We start from the raw sequence: 19,689 nt of genomic DNA on the forward strand, positions 1-19,689 counted from the left end.
CAAAGGTTTCAAGAAAGTGGTAACAAAAGTAACCAAAATTATATCATCCATAGACGACAAAGAAACTCTGGCCAAGAGGGCTCATGGATGGACAGTGCTGAAAGATTATAATGCTCTGAAACCGCAAGAATACCTGAAAATGGGCCTCACGCAGACGACAAAAACCACATTTTTTAAATTTGCGCCTCGGCATCTTACCAATATTATCCCACCTGGCACCTTGGAAAAGGGGAGCAGAGAAACACATTTGCCGACTTTGCAGAGCAGGGAAAGTGGACCTAATACATATAATCTGCATCTGCTCAAACCTGATGGACATAAGGCGCACCTTATTTCAAGTTTTATTTAACCAAAAGGGCACACAAAGTTGCAGGCAGTCTGTGATGCTGTGCTTTAATCCTGAATAGAATCAGTTAAATTGCAGACTAACAAAGTATTTTGATATAATGGCTAGAAGACTCATGAGACAGCCACATGGTTCACCTAAGCAACAGCACCTCAATTCAACAAAGGACAGCCCGCTTAGTCACTTGCCAAGTTACAACTACGCCTGGCAAACCGAGGCACATTGACCTTACAAAGTTATGAATAGTCTATACCAAAACGCAATTGAGACTTTTATGATTTTAAAGGGTGTAAAACACCTTCTTTTCTTATTCTTACATTATAAATGTAAATAAGGTTTAAACGTTTTTTAATAATGGAAGTGTTTAATATTGTGTGAGTTTTTATTAACTGTACAATAAATCATGCATTCACTCAGCTATCCGTTAAATGTTTTGATCTATTCTTGAAAGGAGGCATAATAACCCTTTCTGCTACTTCATGGCGAGTCAAAACTGCAACTGGACAAAACTCCAATCTCTAGCAGGAACATTAATCACAAGAGTTATCTTGGCATTTTTCTTACTATCTGACAGCTGCACGCACAAGGAACTATGCAGAGGTGACTTTCAATCATAAGTTATTGCTCAACACAGCACCCTCCACTGGAGGTCAGTGCCCCCCTCCAGGTCAGCACCCAGTTCAGCTGAACCAGCCGCACTGCCATAAAGCCGGCCCTGCATGAAACTGTTCAGGAAAGTGCTTAAGGGGATGACATTTGTTTAGGAAGGCTTTGTGAAGATTCGTCAAATGGTGCCAAAGTTATTAGCAAATAAATAAATGCTTTTCCTATCCAAACATGTTCCTAACTGCAACTACCCAGTGACCCCCACCCAGGGGTAATATATGAGGTGTTAACTATATAACCATATCTTGACAATATTTTGCTCCTCAATTCTTTTGCCACATTCTTTTTGTCCCCACAATAGTCTGTAGTCAATATTCTTTAATAGTATTATACAAAAAGTATAACATATTAACAATACTATTTTACCACTGTAATTCAAACATTAGTCCTTTTTCCAAAAGGTGTACCTTTTGCCTTTTTCATTCAGAGCATTGATGTGCACTCCATTTTTGAACAGGAAATTCAGAATCTGTACTTGGTCTTCCCTGTAACACAAAATATATTCAGTGATTAAAAAATGACATGTTAATTATATCAAAGAAAAGGGTCCTGTATATCTTAAGTGTATGTATAAATATATATATTCCCAAGCTTTGCCCCACAGTAAGAATTACAGCAGCATTCTAGAATTGTTCCAATGCAATTTGAAGAATGAATGTGTTGTATAAACTTGTTCGTGGTTATCCTTAAAGCTGTATCTGCTTGAGGAATATTTATCTCTTCTATAAGGCTGTGGTGCATGGTATAGTAACTGCACCCATGGCATGGAATGTTAAATGTCAGATGTGAACTGCAGTACTAATTGTGCAATTCTCTAGTGTCAGAAGGAAAACATAGCTTCAATCATACCAATGGAGCCCAACTGCTGCAGTCTAGACCTTCAATGTAACCTGTTAAATTCACCCTTTTGAGTCATAAAAACCTCCCTTTAAATATCAGTAGGTCTCCCCTATGTAGACATTGTACGCTTGAAGTTAGGGTGTATTGTATTTAAATGTAGGACATGGAGAAAATGTATGTTACCATGCCCCTTAAGACTGGACTACGGAAACGCCCTCTATGTCTGGATCAATAAGTCTCTGCTCGCAAACTCCAGACCATACAGAACATAGCAGCCAGACTCGTTCTCAGCATCCCTTCGTATGAGCACATCACCCAATACCTACTTAACCTCCACTGGCTCCCCGTTGAGAAGAGAGTAAGTTTCAAAATGCTCACCCATGCCTACAAATGCCTTTACAACATAGGACCCCATTACCTTAATGATAGAATCTTCTTCCACGTACCCAAGAGGAACATCAGAACCACCGACCTCGCCGAACCCCCGCCCATCCGCAGAGCAAGAACAGGTGGAAGAACCTTCTCCAACATTTCAGCCAAGATTTAGAACAAACTCCCTATCAACATCAGACACGCCCCCACCCTGCACATCTTCAGGAAGACCCTCAAGACCTGGCTCTTCGACTGACCGGAGCTGCTCCCCAACCCCCAGCACCTTGAGACCATCACAAGTGTTTAGCATGCTTAAAAATCCCATGATTGATTGATTGAATGCCCCACTAAAGAGACAGGGCCCAAAAAGCTGTGGCAGAGTGAGAGTCCTTCGTAGAAAATTAGATGAAAATATTAAGTCTGCTTTCTTGGAAATGGGACCAGGTGGGGAACTATTAAATCACTATTGTTAATAGCTATTAAAAATCCAATTCAGTGGAGTCAGATCACGAATAAATATGACAAGATTTACGTTTTACCTTCCTAAAGTTCCTGGAAACTTATTGCATTAGCTTTCTAGCTTTTCCCAGTCTGTACATCACACGAATAAGGTATGAATGAGGTGTGAAGTTCCTCCCTATAGCTACACAATGGACCACTGTGATAACAGTTTGACCTAAATGGGCAGGGATGACTCTTTGAGCTCAGCAGAAGGGTGATGGTAGTGTCCCTCCTGTTGACACCACAGTGTCAAATCCTGCATGCCAGGTCTGTCTGAGGCACATGTAAAACATGTGCACCATTCAAAAGGAGCGCACGGGACGCCAGGACATTTGTTGTGTATCCCTTGTCTAGTGATAAGGGGACCTGCTTTTGTCTCACCAGAACTCTGTTTCCCGGTTGGGAAATATCCGTTACAACAAATCTATCACAACACATGCTATTACATAGCATGCCATACCAACGCAAGTGCCATAATAAAGAACTGCGCCATCATAACGCATGCCATTACAATGCATAGGCCTTTACCACGCATGCCTTTACAACATATTTCGTTGTAAAGGCATGAATGGTAAAGGTATATGTGTTTTACATGTAAGTATAAGGTAAGTGCATATGGTTTAGGGTGAGTATGGGTTTAGGGTGAGTATGGGTTTTGGAGTGGCAAGGTTAATTTTAGGGTTCAGGGTGGGTATCGGTTTCGGGAGGTAAGGGTAGTTTTAGTGTTCAGAGTGGGGATGGGTTTCGGGATGGCAAGGGTAATTTTAGGGTTCAGGGTGGGTATGGGTTTTAGGTGGCAAGGGTAATTTTAGGGTTCAGGGTGGGTATCGGTTTTGGCCGGGTGGCAAGGGTAATTTTAGGGTTCAGGGAGGATATGAGTTTTGAGGAGCAGAGTAATTTTAGGGTTTAGGGTGGGTATATGTTTTGGGGTGGCAAGGGTAATTTTAGGGTTCATGGAGGGTATGGGTTATGGGGTGGCAAAGGTTATTTTAGAGTTCAGGGTGGGTATGAGTATTAGGGTGGCAGGGGTACTTTTAGGGTTTAGGGTTGGTTGGAGTTTTGGGGTGGCTAGGGTAATTTAGGTTGTAGGTTGTGTAGAGTTTTCAGGTGGTAAGGGTCATTTTAAGATTTAGGGTAGGTAAGGGTTTTGGGGTGGCAGAGGTAATTTTAGGTTTTAGGGTGGTTATGGATTTTGGAGTGGCAAAGATAATTTTAAGGTTCAGGGTGAGTATGGGTTTTGGGATGGCAAGGGTAATTTTAGGGTTCAGGTTGAGTATGGGCTTTTGGTGGCAAAGGTAATTTTAGTGTTCAGGGTAGGTTTGGGTTTTGGGGTGGCAAGGGTAATTTTGAGGTTTAGGGTGGGTATGGGTTTTGAGGTGGGAAGGGTCACTTTAGGTTTTAGGGTGGGTAGGGTTTTTGGGGTGGTAAGGGTAAATGTAGGTTTTTGGGTGGATAGGGGTTTTGGAGTGGCAAGGGTAATTGTAGGGTTCATGGTCGGTGGGGGCTTTGGAGTGGCAAGGGTCATTTTAGGGTTTAAGGTGGGTATGGGTTTTTGGGTGGAAGGGGTAATTTTAGGGTTTAGGCTCGGTATGGGTTTTGGGATGGCAAGGGTAATTTTAGGTTTTCGGGTGGGTAGGGGTTTTGGGGTGGTAAGGGTATTTATAGGTTTTACGGTGGGTAAAGCTTTTGGGTGGCAAGGGTAATTTTAGGTTTTAGGGTGGGGAGGTGTTTTGGGGTGGCAGGGGTCATTTTAGGGTCAACGGTGGGTAGGGGTTTTCAAGTAGCTAGGGTGAATTTTGGGGTTGAGGGTGGGTAGGGGTTTATACTTACTTACCTAAATCTAATCACGCATATGCCTTTACTAATCATACTATTACAATGAAGTTTGGGGCATATTTACTAAGAAGTGACTTCCTGACTTAACGCTGCACTCTACCACATCTGAAACGCAGGACTGTTCCATATTTACAACAATATGGTGCAGCCCTGCATTTACCCCTGCACTGGTGCTAAATTTAGCAGCCTAGTGCCAATGCAGATACCTTTGCACTATAGTGCAACGGTGTCTGCGTTTAGGGAAAGATTGTTTATGTGCAGGATGGTCTCCCTTTCTGCACATAAATAGCATTTTGTAACTTCTATGTGCAGCCTAATGCAGCACACATAGAATTGGAAAATGTAATTTTTTTAAAAATGATTGTTTATGTGCAGGAGGGGACTCCTACTGTGCTGCAAATGGTGCTGCTACCATTGTTTGCACTACAAGGATTATGCAGTATTCAGAACCAAATTATGCAGCAGTTATCTAAATTATGCTGCAAAAACACAAATTATAAAGCACATTTTCTGTCAGTATAATTTACAACCACAATACTTAAAAAACTAACTTTTTATGAAATCTACAATTTATATTGTAACTTATTAGGTAAATTATATGGCAAATGTGGTATATCCATAATAATGAGTAAGTTTTTGACCCCTGGTCTAGGTCGACTCTCTCCCCAGCCCTGCTGTGCAATCGCTGCTCCTCAGTCCCCGACCTCCTCCTGGTGAGGTTCACGCCTTCTGCCCGCTCGGCTACCTGATCCTGCCTGACTAGGATCCTGCCAGCCTTCAGCCCACTCCAAGTCCTGCCCCTTGCCTGCAGCCCTTAGGCGTCGCCTGTTCTCCCACCACAGTTTTATTTAATTTCAACTTTATATTTATTTTTCATTGTTCCTGCCGCTGCTGCCCCTGCGGCCCCTGGCCCCTGACAGCCCACCTCCTGCCCCCCAGCCTCCCGTCGCTCCCCCTCCCCTATTTAATGGCAGCCGCTGTGCAGTTGCACAGTGGACATGCGCAGCAGGCGTGCTAAAGGCAAGCCCGTCTGCGCCTGTCTGAGACCAGCACCAGGGATCCTGGAACTCGAACCACCCACCACTAGAACACAGCCACCATCACCGACCTCATTAACCCTACACCATCGCCTCAATGAACTACATACTAATCAGAGACCTGAACTTCCTCCTTGACAATCCCAGCAACCCCAACTCCACCACCCTCCGTGACAACCTCGCCAAAGTCGGACTCAAACAACTCGTCAAGAAACTGCCCCACCGGGTAGGGGACACACTCAACTTCATCTTCGCAGGAGGAAACAGTGTTCAGTTCAGCCACACAATGTAACCACCATGGACTGACCACCACTGCGTACACTTCCTCGTCGACAAACCCAAGACAACCAAACCAGCCCCCGTCCACTGTGTAGGAACTGGAGCAAAGTCACAGACGAGAAACTCAACTCCACCCTCACCTAAGACAACCACACCACGGCGTTCAAAGCCAATGTGGCAGCCAAGGAATTCCATACTTGGATTGTGCAGACAAACTCGCCCGCAACACAACCCTGAGAAACAACGCCCCAGGAAAGCCACCTGGTTCACTACCAACCTCCAAGAAGCCAGACACAAATTCAGACACTTGGAGAAGAACTGGAGAAACAGTAAGACATTTGGAAACTACACCACCTACAAGGACACCATACTGGACTACCACCACCAAATCAGAACCACCAAAACAACCTTCGTCCACAACAAAATCCTCGCCAACTCCAGCAACTCCAAGGAACTTTTCAATGTCATCCAGGAATTCAGCAATCCCTGCAGCGAAGCCACGGCCATCACCTTGCCCCAGGACCTCTGTGACAATCTTGGATCCTACTTCCACCTGAAAATAAAAAACCTTTACGACAACTTCATTGACCACACGCCCGACTATAGCCAACCCGCACCCCAAACGCGCCAGCCAGCCCTTCATCTCCTCCTGGAAGAAGCCACCTTAACCCTGAAAAGCATCCACTCAGGGACCCCAACTGACCCCTGCTCACCACACATCTACCACAGAGCCGCCACTGCCATTGCACCCGACCTCCAATGCACCATTAACACCACCTTCAAAACCAGCATCTTCCCAGATGATTGGAAACGCGCAGAAGTCAGGCCCCTGCTCAAGAAGCCTATTGACACTGTCTCCCATCGCACACTTGTAGCTAAACTGCACAACGGCGGCATACAAGGAGCCGCCCTTGACAGGATCCGGTCATTTCTCACCGGCAGAAGCCAAAGGATCAGATTGCCGCCCTTCCTCTCCGATCCCTTGGATATCACCGAGTCCCACAAGGGTCATCTCTCAGCCCGACCTTCGTCCCCATCTACATGGCCACCCTCACCACCATCGGCCAACAACATGGCCTCACCATTGTATCCTACGCCGGTAACACTCAGCTCATCTTCTCCCTCACCAAGGACCCCACCACCGCCAAACTGAACTACCAGAAAGGAATGCAGGATGTCGCAGCCTTGCTGACCAACGGCATCGCTTGACGCAAGCACATCAGCCAACACCTCTTGAAGCTCCACTGGCTCCCCATGAAGAAGAGAGTCACCCTCAAGATCCTCGCCCATGCCTACAAATGCCTACACAACACCGGACCCAAATACCTCAACGATAGTCACCCACCATACCAAAAAAAAGAAACCTCCAATTAGCCAACCTCGTCCTCGCCGAAACCCCTCGCATCCACAGAACCAAAGCAGGAGGAAGATCCTTCTCCTACTCTCAAGACCTGGTTCTTTAACTGAACAGCACTGTGCCCCCCCCCCCCCCCCCCCCCCCCCAACTCCCCAGTGCCTTGTAACCCTAGGTAAGTAGTGTGCTTACAAATTTACTGATTGAATAATGCAAGAAACATTGCAATCACAAAAGACATATATCCACTGACCCTCACTAGTCCCAATTTTGTTAATGATTTATTTATGAAGCATTATCAAAACCTTAACATTCTATTCCCAAGCAGTGCTCATTGTTAGCTGAACTTTGAAGAAAGTAGCTGTTTCAAACTAGTTGCTATAAACATATCTTAAATATACTAAAAGCAATATAGTGTGCTCCATGTGTAATACGGTTCTATTTTGCTGCCTCAAGGTTTTGATGACATATATAAACAACTCAGCGTTCAGCTTCAAATTTTTTGAAACCCAAGTGCTGTGCAGATCAGCAAAAATTCCCTAGGAAATGTTGCTCTTTACTACCTTAATAACTGATCCGTGAATAGATTTGAATCACATTTTGAATTAAAGTAAATTTCACTCAGGAATAATTTGTTTTGTATTTTGCTGTAAATCAGTAGGTTTTTGGATAATGCCTCCGAAAAAGATGTCAGTCAGTCATAACAAGTTTCATATTTAGAGATCTTTTAGTCATTTCATTTCAAAACCTTTACATTTTTACATATAACGCCATAAAAGTACAGTTTAAAAACAACAACATATACAGTCTAAAACAGAGTCAAGAAGGGTACAAGAGTTAATACTTCTAGAATTCATTCTTTGGGACTTTCTCTCACCTCACCTATTAGTTAAAAATTAAAGTGGAGTTTTGCTCAACATGTCCCTCTAGTGTCTCTTAACAGCTCATCTTAAAACATTTGTCACAGAAAGTAGGGTCAGGGGATCTTGGGCCGTTTGTAAATATACAAGGGCTTCCTTGACATGTCTAAATTTGGCCTTTTTAAACAAACTGATTAAAAAACGGCGCCTGGGGGGGGAGGAGCCAAGATGGCGACCTGAGCGGACGTGCGATCGCTCGGCTCCGCCGGCTGTGGAGTCCCGCACCTGCATCCTGACTACTGTACTCCTGATCCTTTTCGCTAACTAGGTGCGGGAAAGGGAGCCGATTCCAGCGGTGTCCCTCTTGCCTCTCCGCCCGCCCGGAGTCGGAAGATACGGGACGGATCGCCTTTGCCCGGGTCCCCGCCTACACCACAGTGCCTGTCGGACCTCGCATGCCCCGAGGTGTCCGTTCTGATGCTGCGGCTGTGACACAGCGCAGGGGTACTTCCAACTGCCTGCTGCTTGACCGATGCTTGATTTCTCTACCCAGCCGGGGATACGTGGAGCTACCGGGACGACTGAGAGGGGGCTTCCCCGGGGCTCCTTTGTTCTTGGCCGCCATGATGCTGGTCGGCTCTTCCCATCACAGTGTCTGTCGCCGGTGAGCTCCTCACAGCCCTGCTCGATTGCCTCACTACCGGCTGCTCCCTGTTGACACGACAGACGGGAGAGGATACAGACTGTTATGGGGACAAAAGCTGCCTATCGATCGGGTCCCGTGGCCCCCTGATATTACTCCCCCCCCCCCCTGCTCTCCGTATACTGAGGACAAGATGGCGGTGCCTGATCTTTGGTGCTGTGCGTACGATTATGTGTTTTCCACTTGTGATGGAGCGCGCGCCTTCGTGCAGGGGGCCGAGGTTGAAATTTCCCCCGTGAGTGAAGAGCCACGGGACCTGCAGCCGAAATGGTCCTACAAGGATGTAATGAAGGCCCTGGGTGAGTTACGATCGGACATGTTGTGTAACTATAACGTGTTGAATGCGACACTTGATGCGTGTGCCTACGATATGTGCCAAGCGCAGGGGACTTACCCCCGACAAGATCCGGAATTGCCTCTGTTACAGCCTGCCAGCCCACTGCCGCCTTCAGCTGCTACTGTTGCGATTGAGGAAACTGTTGCTGAGGCTCGTAGAGAATTGTTGCCACTCGTCAAGGCTGCCAGTGCGACATTGTCTCCCCTTTGTTCTCTGGCTGGCTCTCTACCTCGTGCTGCAAATTCACTGCTTTGGTCACTGCCGGCCTGCCCTCCTGCCTGGTCTTCTGCTTCTTCCTTGCCGGTCCTGACTTCTCCATCTCGGGATTTCTGCCGCTTGGATGCTGTGGATGATTGTGTTACCAGTGGAGAACTATCTATGGAGAGCAGGCGATACTTGTTTAGCGACTGTGCACCTCCCCCATCCTCGGAGCGGCCATGTTTCTTTGTCGACTCGGCCACCATCGGACAGCCACGCGGCGTGGGTGTGAGACTTAATCCCAGATCAGGCCAGGGCTAGGTGGTCCTCTGGCTGCATCGAACTATCGGCGGGTGGAGACTGCGAGGGACCCGACTCTTACATGTGACATTGGTTATTGCTTGTTGCCTCTCCCTAACGGTTAGATCTTGCTGTAGCTATCCGTTATTGGTACTGGGGGGCAGAATACTTAATGAGCCGGCAGAGTCCGAGCGTATGTAATGTGGCCCTCCCCCTCCGTTGTTCTTTAGTGGGAGTTCGGGGATAGATTTCCTACCTCGCTCCCTATATCACTGGTGAACTTTTTCTTTGCTTCTTCTTTCTTTTCTCTCTCTACTGCTCTTTTCTTTCTAAATTTCGGGTTTTTGGGGCGACAGACACTCTGCTGGGGGGGGGCAGGCCGTAGCCTCTGCATGTGTGTAGGGTGGGGGGTTACATTTAGTTTTTGTTAGTTTCTATGGTGCCTACGTATAATCTTCTTATAATTTTTCCTTGTTTCCGTTCTGGGTCTGTGACAGGGGTTTAGTTGGGAGTGGGTAGCGATGTGGGGGGTACGTAAATGCGAACTGCCTATCCTGTGGTTATGTACAGTACTGCCAGTTCACCAAGTAAGTGAACCGGCCGCTAGTCTCCGTTACATGCGCGTCTGTGCTTAGAAGTCAAACGCGACCTTTTGACACGTGCTGCTGCAACTAATAGCCTCGGAGCTTTTCTCCTTCGTTAAAACCCTGTGAATCTTAAAGTTGCCTTAAAGCCAGCATATGACTTTGCAACTATGTTGCACCTAAAACCGAATCCGAGTTCCCATATAAATGCAAACCCTTTGTTAGAAACATAGGTTAATCGAGTTAAAGCTGTAATTCTATATCTAATTAAATTTCTGTTTGAGTTTGATAAGCCCCAAGGCCTTTTAATATGGGTCACTCCCCCTTGTGTACACATTTTCCGACAAACTTTGTCCCATGCCTCAAAACGCTGTAATTTTAAATTTAACTTTTTATATATTCACAAACCACAGCAATCACTGTGACTTAGGAGTGCTCACTGTCCATCACAAAAAGCCACAAGATTGCTTTTTCTTTGTTTCACCCAGCTTACATTGATTGATAGCTGATCAACAACCAACACTTGACCGTTTATCGTGTTCCATCAATTCCTGCGCCTAAAGTGTTGAAAGGTAAATACTCTAACCTTTATAGTCCTGAATAAAATAATACGGGCACACTTATGAGGAACTAATAGTGACACATTATTCCTTTTAGCGCACTTGCGGCACATTGGATTCATCCCTGTGTATAACTCCAGTGTAATTATTTTTAAATACCGGTGCCATCAAGACCCATAATACTGATACCATCTACATTGCTATAAGTAAGTGCAAATTCACCTTTTGAAGAATAACATGCGGTGTAGACTCAGTTTACTGAATTTAATTTGTTTCAAACTTCCCTAATCCTTCTTATGCTATGATCGCCACACCGATCAATTTTATCATAAGATGAAACTCAATGCTATTTTGTTGAATGTAAATATGTAAAGTAAATATATCTCGCTATGCCATAACTATTATACGTCTTTAACCAGGTATTTGATTTAACTGTATATATTATAACTGATTGTTGGTTTTTTTACAGAGGGTCAACAATTGTATATACTACTTTGTAGTCCTGATGATGGTCTTAGGAATAACTACAACAAGACCGAAACGTCGACTTATATAGTCCAATTCTGCTTAGCTTGTCCCTTAGTCATCTGTTGATTTTCTTCTGACCTTGGGTTATTATCAATCAGCTATTGAAATACAGCAGTCTGGACTCTAATTGGGATATGTCCAAGGAAAAGCGACCAAGACCTTGAATATCCTGATTGTATATCCATGTATGCACCCTGTTTTCTATGATCATTTATTGTTTTTGTACAGATATTTTGCCTTGAAATTTAATAATAATTTTTCAGACAATACACCCTGGTTCCTTGTTTTATTGAGCACTCTTTGCTCTATCATGATGTTAGTGTGGTAACATCCTATGTTTATTGTAATTGAATTGAACAGCCATTTGATTTAATTTTCTTTTGGGTACTGTGATTAACAACAAGTCCTAAAGGTGCTGTAAAAAATCCTAAAAAACAAAATCCCTTGCTGGCCATTTCTTATATTAACTTTGCCCAAGCCCGCAAGGGTATATTGGGTTGCTCACCCTTGTATACATTGTATTTGCGCAGAAAACCTCTGCTGTGAGCCATTTTTTTAAAGTGGTAAAACTGTTAGTGAACAGTTCGATAATTTAAATAGTCCTCTTTCTTTCCATCAGCCGTGCTTTTATGGCTGAAGCAGAGACTTTGTCTTACACTGACGACTATATCCAGAAGATTGCCTCTGGACCATCTTTATTGGGCAATAGAAGTACACCAGTAAATTCACCCTTAGAATCTGACCTTAATCAACTGGAACGTCTTAAAAAGAAATTAGTAAGGACTGAACTCCATGCCAAGTTCTTGACTGACTGCCTTAGTGCCAATATAATTCCCACTGGCCTGCAGATCCGCAACATTCCCATCATCTTCACCGAAGACGGTGAATTTAAAACTGGGTTTAGTCACGCAGCTAATAAGTGCTCACGCACCTGGATGGTGCTCAGCATTGAAACTGCGGCCAAACAGATTAAAATTCTTCTAAAAGAAATTGAGACACTTGAAAATAAAATCAACAGTGATTCGAGTGTCACCAACGCTAAAGCTCTTTTAGACAAAGTAGCACAAACAATAAAAGACTTCGAAGAGTTTAACTCTTTAAGGAAAACGGATAAGCTCCAGAAGGACATCCGCAAATACAATAAAGAGACAACATATCCCTATTTACAACAAGACTTTTACTTGGCCCAAAACAACTCTAGAGGCCCCAATTTGAATTCCAACCCACAACAACAGAAAAGAATAACCTTCTCTGAGACAGGCTCAGAATCAGACGGAGACCAAATTCCAACTGGCCATTATAGACCCCAATTTGAACAACAGCCATCCACCTCATGTCCTTTTTTAGGACAGGACAACAGGAGAGGGAGGGGTCAACCTCCGAAGCCCAGGGGTGCCAAAAGAGGATGGTACAGAAACCAGTACACTCCAGGTCAAAGACAAACGCGGAACCAATTTTACCAATGGTAGGCATTTCATCTACCATTCCAATATTTAATTTGTCCAAACACATCCTGTCTGAGGCCGAAATATCTGTCCTCTCATCTGGTTTATCATTTGTCCCCACTCATAGGAACAATCAATTCGTGACAAAATGTGAATTGTACAAATTTTTCAGAACAATCAGATTAAAAAACTACTTTGCCCTGAAAGACAACTTGCCAGAAAGGAATATCACCGGTCTTAAACCCCCTTCGACCTTTTTTCCGCCTAACAACATGGTTTCTAAAAACATTTTAACTTTTGAGAATGCGGTATTAATTGAAACTGAGTCACTATTCAAAGAAAAAATCTTTTGTAGAAACAACTTTAACAAAGAGGAACATTTAGCCCTCAAAAAACTTGAATCTCTCCAGGACACAGTAATTAAACCCGCAGATAAAGGGGGCGGCCTGGTATTGTGGGATAGGGAAGCTTACAGGCAAGAGATGCTAGATCAACTCTCTGTCACTGATAACTACAGATTACTTAAATCTGATCCCACCCCCCTTTTAGAAAAAGAAATCAAACAACTTAGTGAACTAGGATTCAAAGGAGGTTGGCTTAGCCAGAAAGAAGCCAGCTTTCTCATCAATGAATCACCAACTGTGCCTGCCATTTACATTCTCCCTAAGATCCACAAGAACGCCACTAAACCGCCAGGGAGACCTATTGTGGCTGGTTGCAATTCCATTCTTAAACCACTAGCCCAATACGCAGACTTTTTTATCAGACCTTTTGTCACTGAATCTGAAACATACATCAGAGATACCACGACTGTCATTACCAAATTAGAAAATCATGTGTATGACCCTGAATGTGAATATTTGGTGACCATGGACATAAATAGTCTATACACCAATATTCCACAAAATGACGTATTGGAACTTATCACCAATCTTCTCAACAGCCGTGAAAGACCCCACTCTGTCCCAAGCGAATTCATAGTCGATTGCATAAAAATTTCAATGTGCCAAAACTTTTTCCTTTTTGAAAAAAGGTTTTACCAGCAACTAAAAGGTGTGGCAATGGGGGCTGTATATGCCCCCAACATAGCAAATATCTATGTCAACCACTTTGAGAATGAGTATATCTACAACAATCTCAATCCATTCTTAGCCAATATATCATGTTGGCTAAGATATATAGACGACGTCTTCCTAATATGGAAAGGCCCACAAGAACTTTTGAAAGAATTTCACGGATGGTTGAACCAGAGAAACCCGAATTTACAATTCACCCTGGACTACCATTCCCAGGAAATGAACTTTTTGGATCTAACAATAAAAGTGAGTGAGGAGAACACCATATACACATCCTTGTATACTAAACCCACCACCCGTAACACCCTACTGAAGTACAGTAGTCACCATCCTAAATCTCTTCGGGATGGACTACCATTTGGGCAGTTTCTGCGACTTCGGAGAAACTGTTTCAAACGCTGTGATTACTTTCACGAGGCTAAGATCCTGAGGATTAAACTTTTAGAAAGAGGTTATCCCAACAAATTGTTGAAGAACTCCATGAAGCGTGCATGGTATAATGACCGGGAAGCTCTGATGCAAACCAAGACCAAATGCAACCAGACCCCATTAGTATGTGTTACCACCTTTGGAACACATAGTCAACAACTAAAAAAGATTGTCACCAAAAACTGGTCTCTCCTTCACGAATTGCCCGAACTCAGTGACAAACCAATGTTTTCGTTCAAACGTGGGCGAAACCTCAGAGACCACTTAGTCCATGCCTATGAAAAACAAGACACTAATACTGTTGACAATATGAAGCAGCTATCACCACTCCTTGGTCACTATCGATGCAATAACTGTAGGGCCTGTTCAACAACTAAAAACATCAAAACCTTTGTAGTCAACGGACGTGAATTCAACATCAGACATTTCTCCAACTGTCGAACAAGTAATGTCATCTACTGTATCCAATGCCCATGTGGTCAGGTATACATAGGGAAAACTACCCAAATGATTAAGCAGCGAATTCTGCAGCATCAATCTAGAATTCGCTGCAAAGTGGACAATGCTCCATTAGTTGACCACTACTCCCTGACTAAACACTCAGAAAAAGATATGACATGGTGGGTGATCGATGTGGTCAAACCCACAATCAGACAAAAAAACTGCGACAAAAGTCTGATAATCCAAGAAAACCGTTGGATCGAAATGGCTAACAGTGTTAAAAATGGACTCAATTCATGCACTGAGTGGCACACGCTGGCTTGTCTGATGTAATCTCTCTAAACCCTGTTCAATCACATGTGCACACTCCTTAGTTTCTCTGTCACTATCGTAGTAGCATCTTATACACTCTGCCTTAACATTTTAAATCCAAATATTAACATTGTCTAGAATGTGAAAACTATATGTGTGTTGACATATTTGGAATTTGAACTATTGGATCTTTCTAGAGTGTGAGCACCTAACAAGTGACAGATACAACTACTACTGAGCATATTGTTTCATAAGACTTTGTATAAGGATTAATACATGCTGATTTACAACAAACTGTAAAATAATGTACTGTATGAACCTGATTCCTCAACCAAATATTGTCACATCTTTTGGACACACGTAAACTATCACAATAGAAAGGAATGTTAGTTCGACTACATGATATTCTCATCTTGAATAGTCCTACCTAAATACTATATTATGCATTACTTGCATCTGTACCACGTACTGTGGACATGTTAAGATGGCCACCGCGTTTAGTCACAAAACATCAGTGCCGTTTTTCCTCGCTCGAAACATCGCGAGGCTACGCGAGGGTCTAGCACAATCAGATAAGTATTTAACGAACGTGTAACTGCAACACTGTTACATCGCTCGGATGGTATGCGCCTTGATGTTTTCCGGAGGATTATTTCCAAGTAAGTGAACCGGCCGCTAGTCTCCGTTACATGCGCGTCTGTGCTTAGAAGTCAAACGCGACCTTTTGACACGTGCTGCTGCAACTAATAGCCTCGGAGCTTTTCTCCTTCGTTAAAACCCTGTGAATCTTAAAGTTGCCTTAAAGCCAGCATATGACTTTGCAACTATGTTGCACCTAAAACCGAATCCGAGTTCCCATATAAATGCAAACCCTTTGTTAGAAACATAGGTTAATCGAGTTAAAGCTGTAATTCTATATCTAATTAAATTTCTGTTTGAGTTTGATAAGCCCCAAGGCCTTTTAATATGGGTCACTCCCCCTTGTGTACACATTTTCCGACAAACTTTGTCCCATGCCTCAAAACGCTGTAATTTTAAATTTAACTTTTTATATATTCACAAACCACAGCAATCACTGTGACTTAGGAGTGCTCACTGTCCATCACAAAAAGCCACAAGATTGCTTTTTCTTTGTTTCACCCAGCTTACATTGATTGATAGCTGATCAACAACCAACACTTGACCGTTTATCGTGTTCCATCAATTCCTGCGCCTAAAGTGTTGAAAGGTAAATACTCTAACCTTTATAGTCCTGAATAAAATAATACGGGCACACTTATGAGGAACTAATAGTGACACATTATTCCTTTTAGCGCACTTGCGGCACATTGGATTCATCCCTGTGTATAACTCCAGTGTAATTATTTTTAAATACCGGTGCCATCAAGACCCATAATACTGATACCATCTACATTGCTATAAGTAAGTGCAAATTCACCTTTTGAAGAATAACATGCGGTGTAGACTCAGTTTACTGAATTTAATTTGTTTCAAACTTCCCTAATCCTTCTTATGCTATGATCGCCACACCGATCAATTTTATCATAAGATGAAACTCAATGCTATTTTGTTGAATGTAAATATGTAAAGTAAATATATCTCGCTATGCCATAACTATTATACGTCTTTAACCAGGTATTTGATTTAACTGTATATATTATAACTGATTGTTGTTTTTTTTACAGAGGGTCAACAATTGTATATACTACTTTGTAGTCCTGATGATGGTCTTAGGAATAACTACAACAAGACCGAAACGTCGACTTATATAGTCCAATTCTGCTTAGCTTGTCCCTTAGTCATCTGTTGATTTTCTTCTGACCTTGGGTTATTATCAATCAGCTATTGAAATACAGCAGTCTGGACTCTAATTGGGATATGTCCAAGGAAAAGCGACCAAGACCTTGAATATCCTGATTGTATATCCATGTATGCACCCTGTTTTCTATGATCATTTATTGTTTTTGTACAGATATTTTGCCTTGAAATTTAATAATAATTTTTCAGACAATACACCCTGGTTCCTTGTTTTATTGAGCACTCTTTGCTCTATCATGATGTTAGTGTGGTAACATCCTATGTTTATTGTAATTGAATTGAACAGCCATTTGATTTAATTTTCTTTTGGGTACTGTGATTAACAACAAGTCCTAAAGGTGCTGTAAAAAATCCTAAAAAACAAAATCCCTTGCTGGCCATTTCTTATATTAACTTTGCCCAAGCCCGCAAGGGTATATTGGGTTGCTCACCCTTGTATACATAGGTTGACGGGGTGGCATTCACTACTGTTGTTTCTTCTTGATGCTGCCTGCCCATGTTGTGATGTTAATATGCGGACTCAGTTCTCCTTGATTTATTCTATACTGATTCTTTTGGACTAAAAACTTAAAAAATCTTTAACCTTCAATGATCCTTTCCCTAGCGACGTGATTCCGATCAGTGTAACTGCTGTTACTTGTTGCTATAGTGCCTGACGACGCTGGGGAACCGTATTGCTTGCTTCTGTGCCTAACAGTACTGTGGCCGGCCTGACGGTTGTAGGCCCGTATTTGTATCATTTTTCATGCACAATAAAGGTTTTCAAAAAATTTTTTAAAAAAAATAAAAAAAACGGCGCCTGGGCAATGAATAAAATGGGCACAATAATACAAAATGAAGGGTGTCCTGCGGAGATCGTTGATCACAGCCGCAGGGACCCTTTGACTCAACTAAATTTGTAAAACCTGCCGGATCGGCTAATAAATGATGTAAAAGGTCGAGCCTAAAACGGGTAATTAAAAATCTGTCCTGGGCATTATGTATGAGGGCAAGGTAAGGCTCCATTCCTTCGCAGGACCTAACTAGAGCATGGGCCTTTACTGAATGTTTGTCCCCCTCCTTAACTTCTCGGGCGATGCTTTCCAATACACCCTTTACATACTTAAGCCATGGGATATTCATTCCCCTATCCCTCCCAGACAGTCCCGAATTATTTGTGTTGTCAGACTAGCTTCCTGGTTAACCCAAATCTTTAACCATGCTAGCAGGGGCTTGCTCCCCACCCTGTCCTCTATAAATGCCCCGCCCAGTTCTTTATGTATGATGTAGGAGGATGCACACTGTGGGACTTTGAGGAGCCTTCTCAAATATTTGTTCTCCTCTATATGTAGTTTACCTACATTAGCAATCCACCACAGTTCTGCCCCATACGCCACTTTTGAGTAGCACACTGAATTGTATAAGGTCATCATTTGCTCAGGGGACCATCACCCCAATCTGCGACCAAAATTCATTATTGCCCCTGAGCTAGATATTAACTTATTGCTTCGTTCCTCAATCATTGATTTAAAATCTAAGCCCCTATCCAATAAAATTCCCAGGTATGAAAAAGACTGTACCTTCGCTAAGCTAAAAGCACCAGTTTTATAGTTGACATTTTTTCTGGGCTTAGACCCCACCTCCATAACATATGATTTAGTCAGATTAGCGGATAAATCTCGACTGGTCATAAAGTCCACAAAACCGTCTATCAAATGCTGCAGTCCCAATGGGATGCGTGCAAGCAGGACTGCGTCGACTGCGTAAAGCAAGACTGGAATCGCTCTACTGTCTACTCTGGGTGAGTTCACTTTTAGACCACTTAGCGATTGTTCCAAACCATTGATTTACAGGGAAAACAAGAACAGGGCCATAATACATCCCTGTCTTACCCCACTGGTGCAAATAAAAGACTTTGTGTTACCACCTTCCAGATTATACCTAATTTTAGCTGACGTATTACAATGTGAAGCTATCAGAATTTTAATAAGATCAGTGTCCGCCCCTAAGTTAGACAATATGGCCCACAGCTTCTTCCTGTTCACACACTCGAAAACTGCAGCCAAGTCCATGAAGGCTAAATAAACCGCTTCATTATTGGCTACTGTATATTTTGACACCAGTAAATATAGATTTAGACATTGATCTGTTGTTGACCTATTGGCTCTAAATCCACACCGCACATCAGTGAGGATATGATGTTCTTCTTCCCAGCTCATTAAACGATTTAAGACTACTCGGCCCAACACCTTGGCAGACACGTCTATCAGAGAAATAGGGCGGTAGCATTGGGGGCTATCTCTGTTCCCCTTTTTAAATATTGGGACTATTATGGCTGTTGACCAGGAGTGGGGGAGCCCTAAGGCTATGGCAGCGTTTATCACTCTTGTTAGGACTGGCCCCCAAAGGTCCACCATACTTAAAAAGAGATCCGGAGGGATCCCGTCTGGACCCGGGGCCTTATTTCGGGTTAAGCCTCTGATACCCGCAGTGATCTCCTCTAGAGTGAATTCTAGCACCACCTTCCACCCCCACCCACATTCATCAATCTCCTGGGTCTCGGTGGTCCCCCGGTTATATAGCCCTCTGAAGTGTTCCACCCACTGTTCAGGGAGTACACTAGACTCTATCTGCGGGCTATTACTATATTGGAAACAGGGGATATTAACTATCCTCTGGAAGGTGGGCAGATCTTTCCGTTCAGTCGCTCCTCTCAAGTCCTCCCACGTTTGGGTTTGAAGTGCATGCTTCCGAAGCCTTACTGCCTGCTTGTAGGCTAATCTACAGCGCATAACCCTCTGTTTGTCCCTCGGCTTATATTTAAGAGCTGCTCTCAGATTCCTCTGGGCTAAAGAGCACCCTCTATCGAACGCTTTAGGCTCGTTTCT

The 19,689-nt window shown here is 43.3% G+C and overlaps 1 protein-coding gene across 1 annotated transcript in view; it reads right to left on the reverse strand.

Moving 5' to 3' along the window:
- LOC147751412 (transient receptor potential cation channel subfamily A member 1-like) overlaps nucleotides 1-19,689 on the reverse strand; it is a 978,460-nt gene that overhangs the window by 131,615 nt on the left and 827,156 nt on the right. Inside the window, exon 10 of the mRNA XM_086938479.1 lies at nucleotides 1,420-1,497. Within this exon, the coding sequence (XP_086794605.1) occupies nucleotides 1,420-1,497 (78 nt within the window). The remainder of the gene's footprint in view (nucleotides 1-1,419; nucleotides 1,498-19,689) is intronic.

Source organism: Lissotriton vulgaris, chromosome 1_1, assembly GCF_964263255.1.
Source record: "Lissotriton vulgaris chromosome 1_1, aLisVul1.2, whole genome shotgun sequence".
Lineage (NCBI taxonomy): Eukaryota > Metazoa > Chordata > Amphibia > Caudata > Salamandridae > Lissotriton > Lissotriton vulgaris.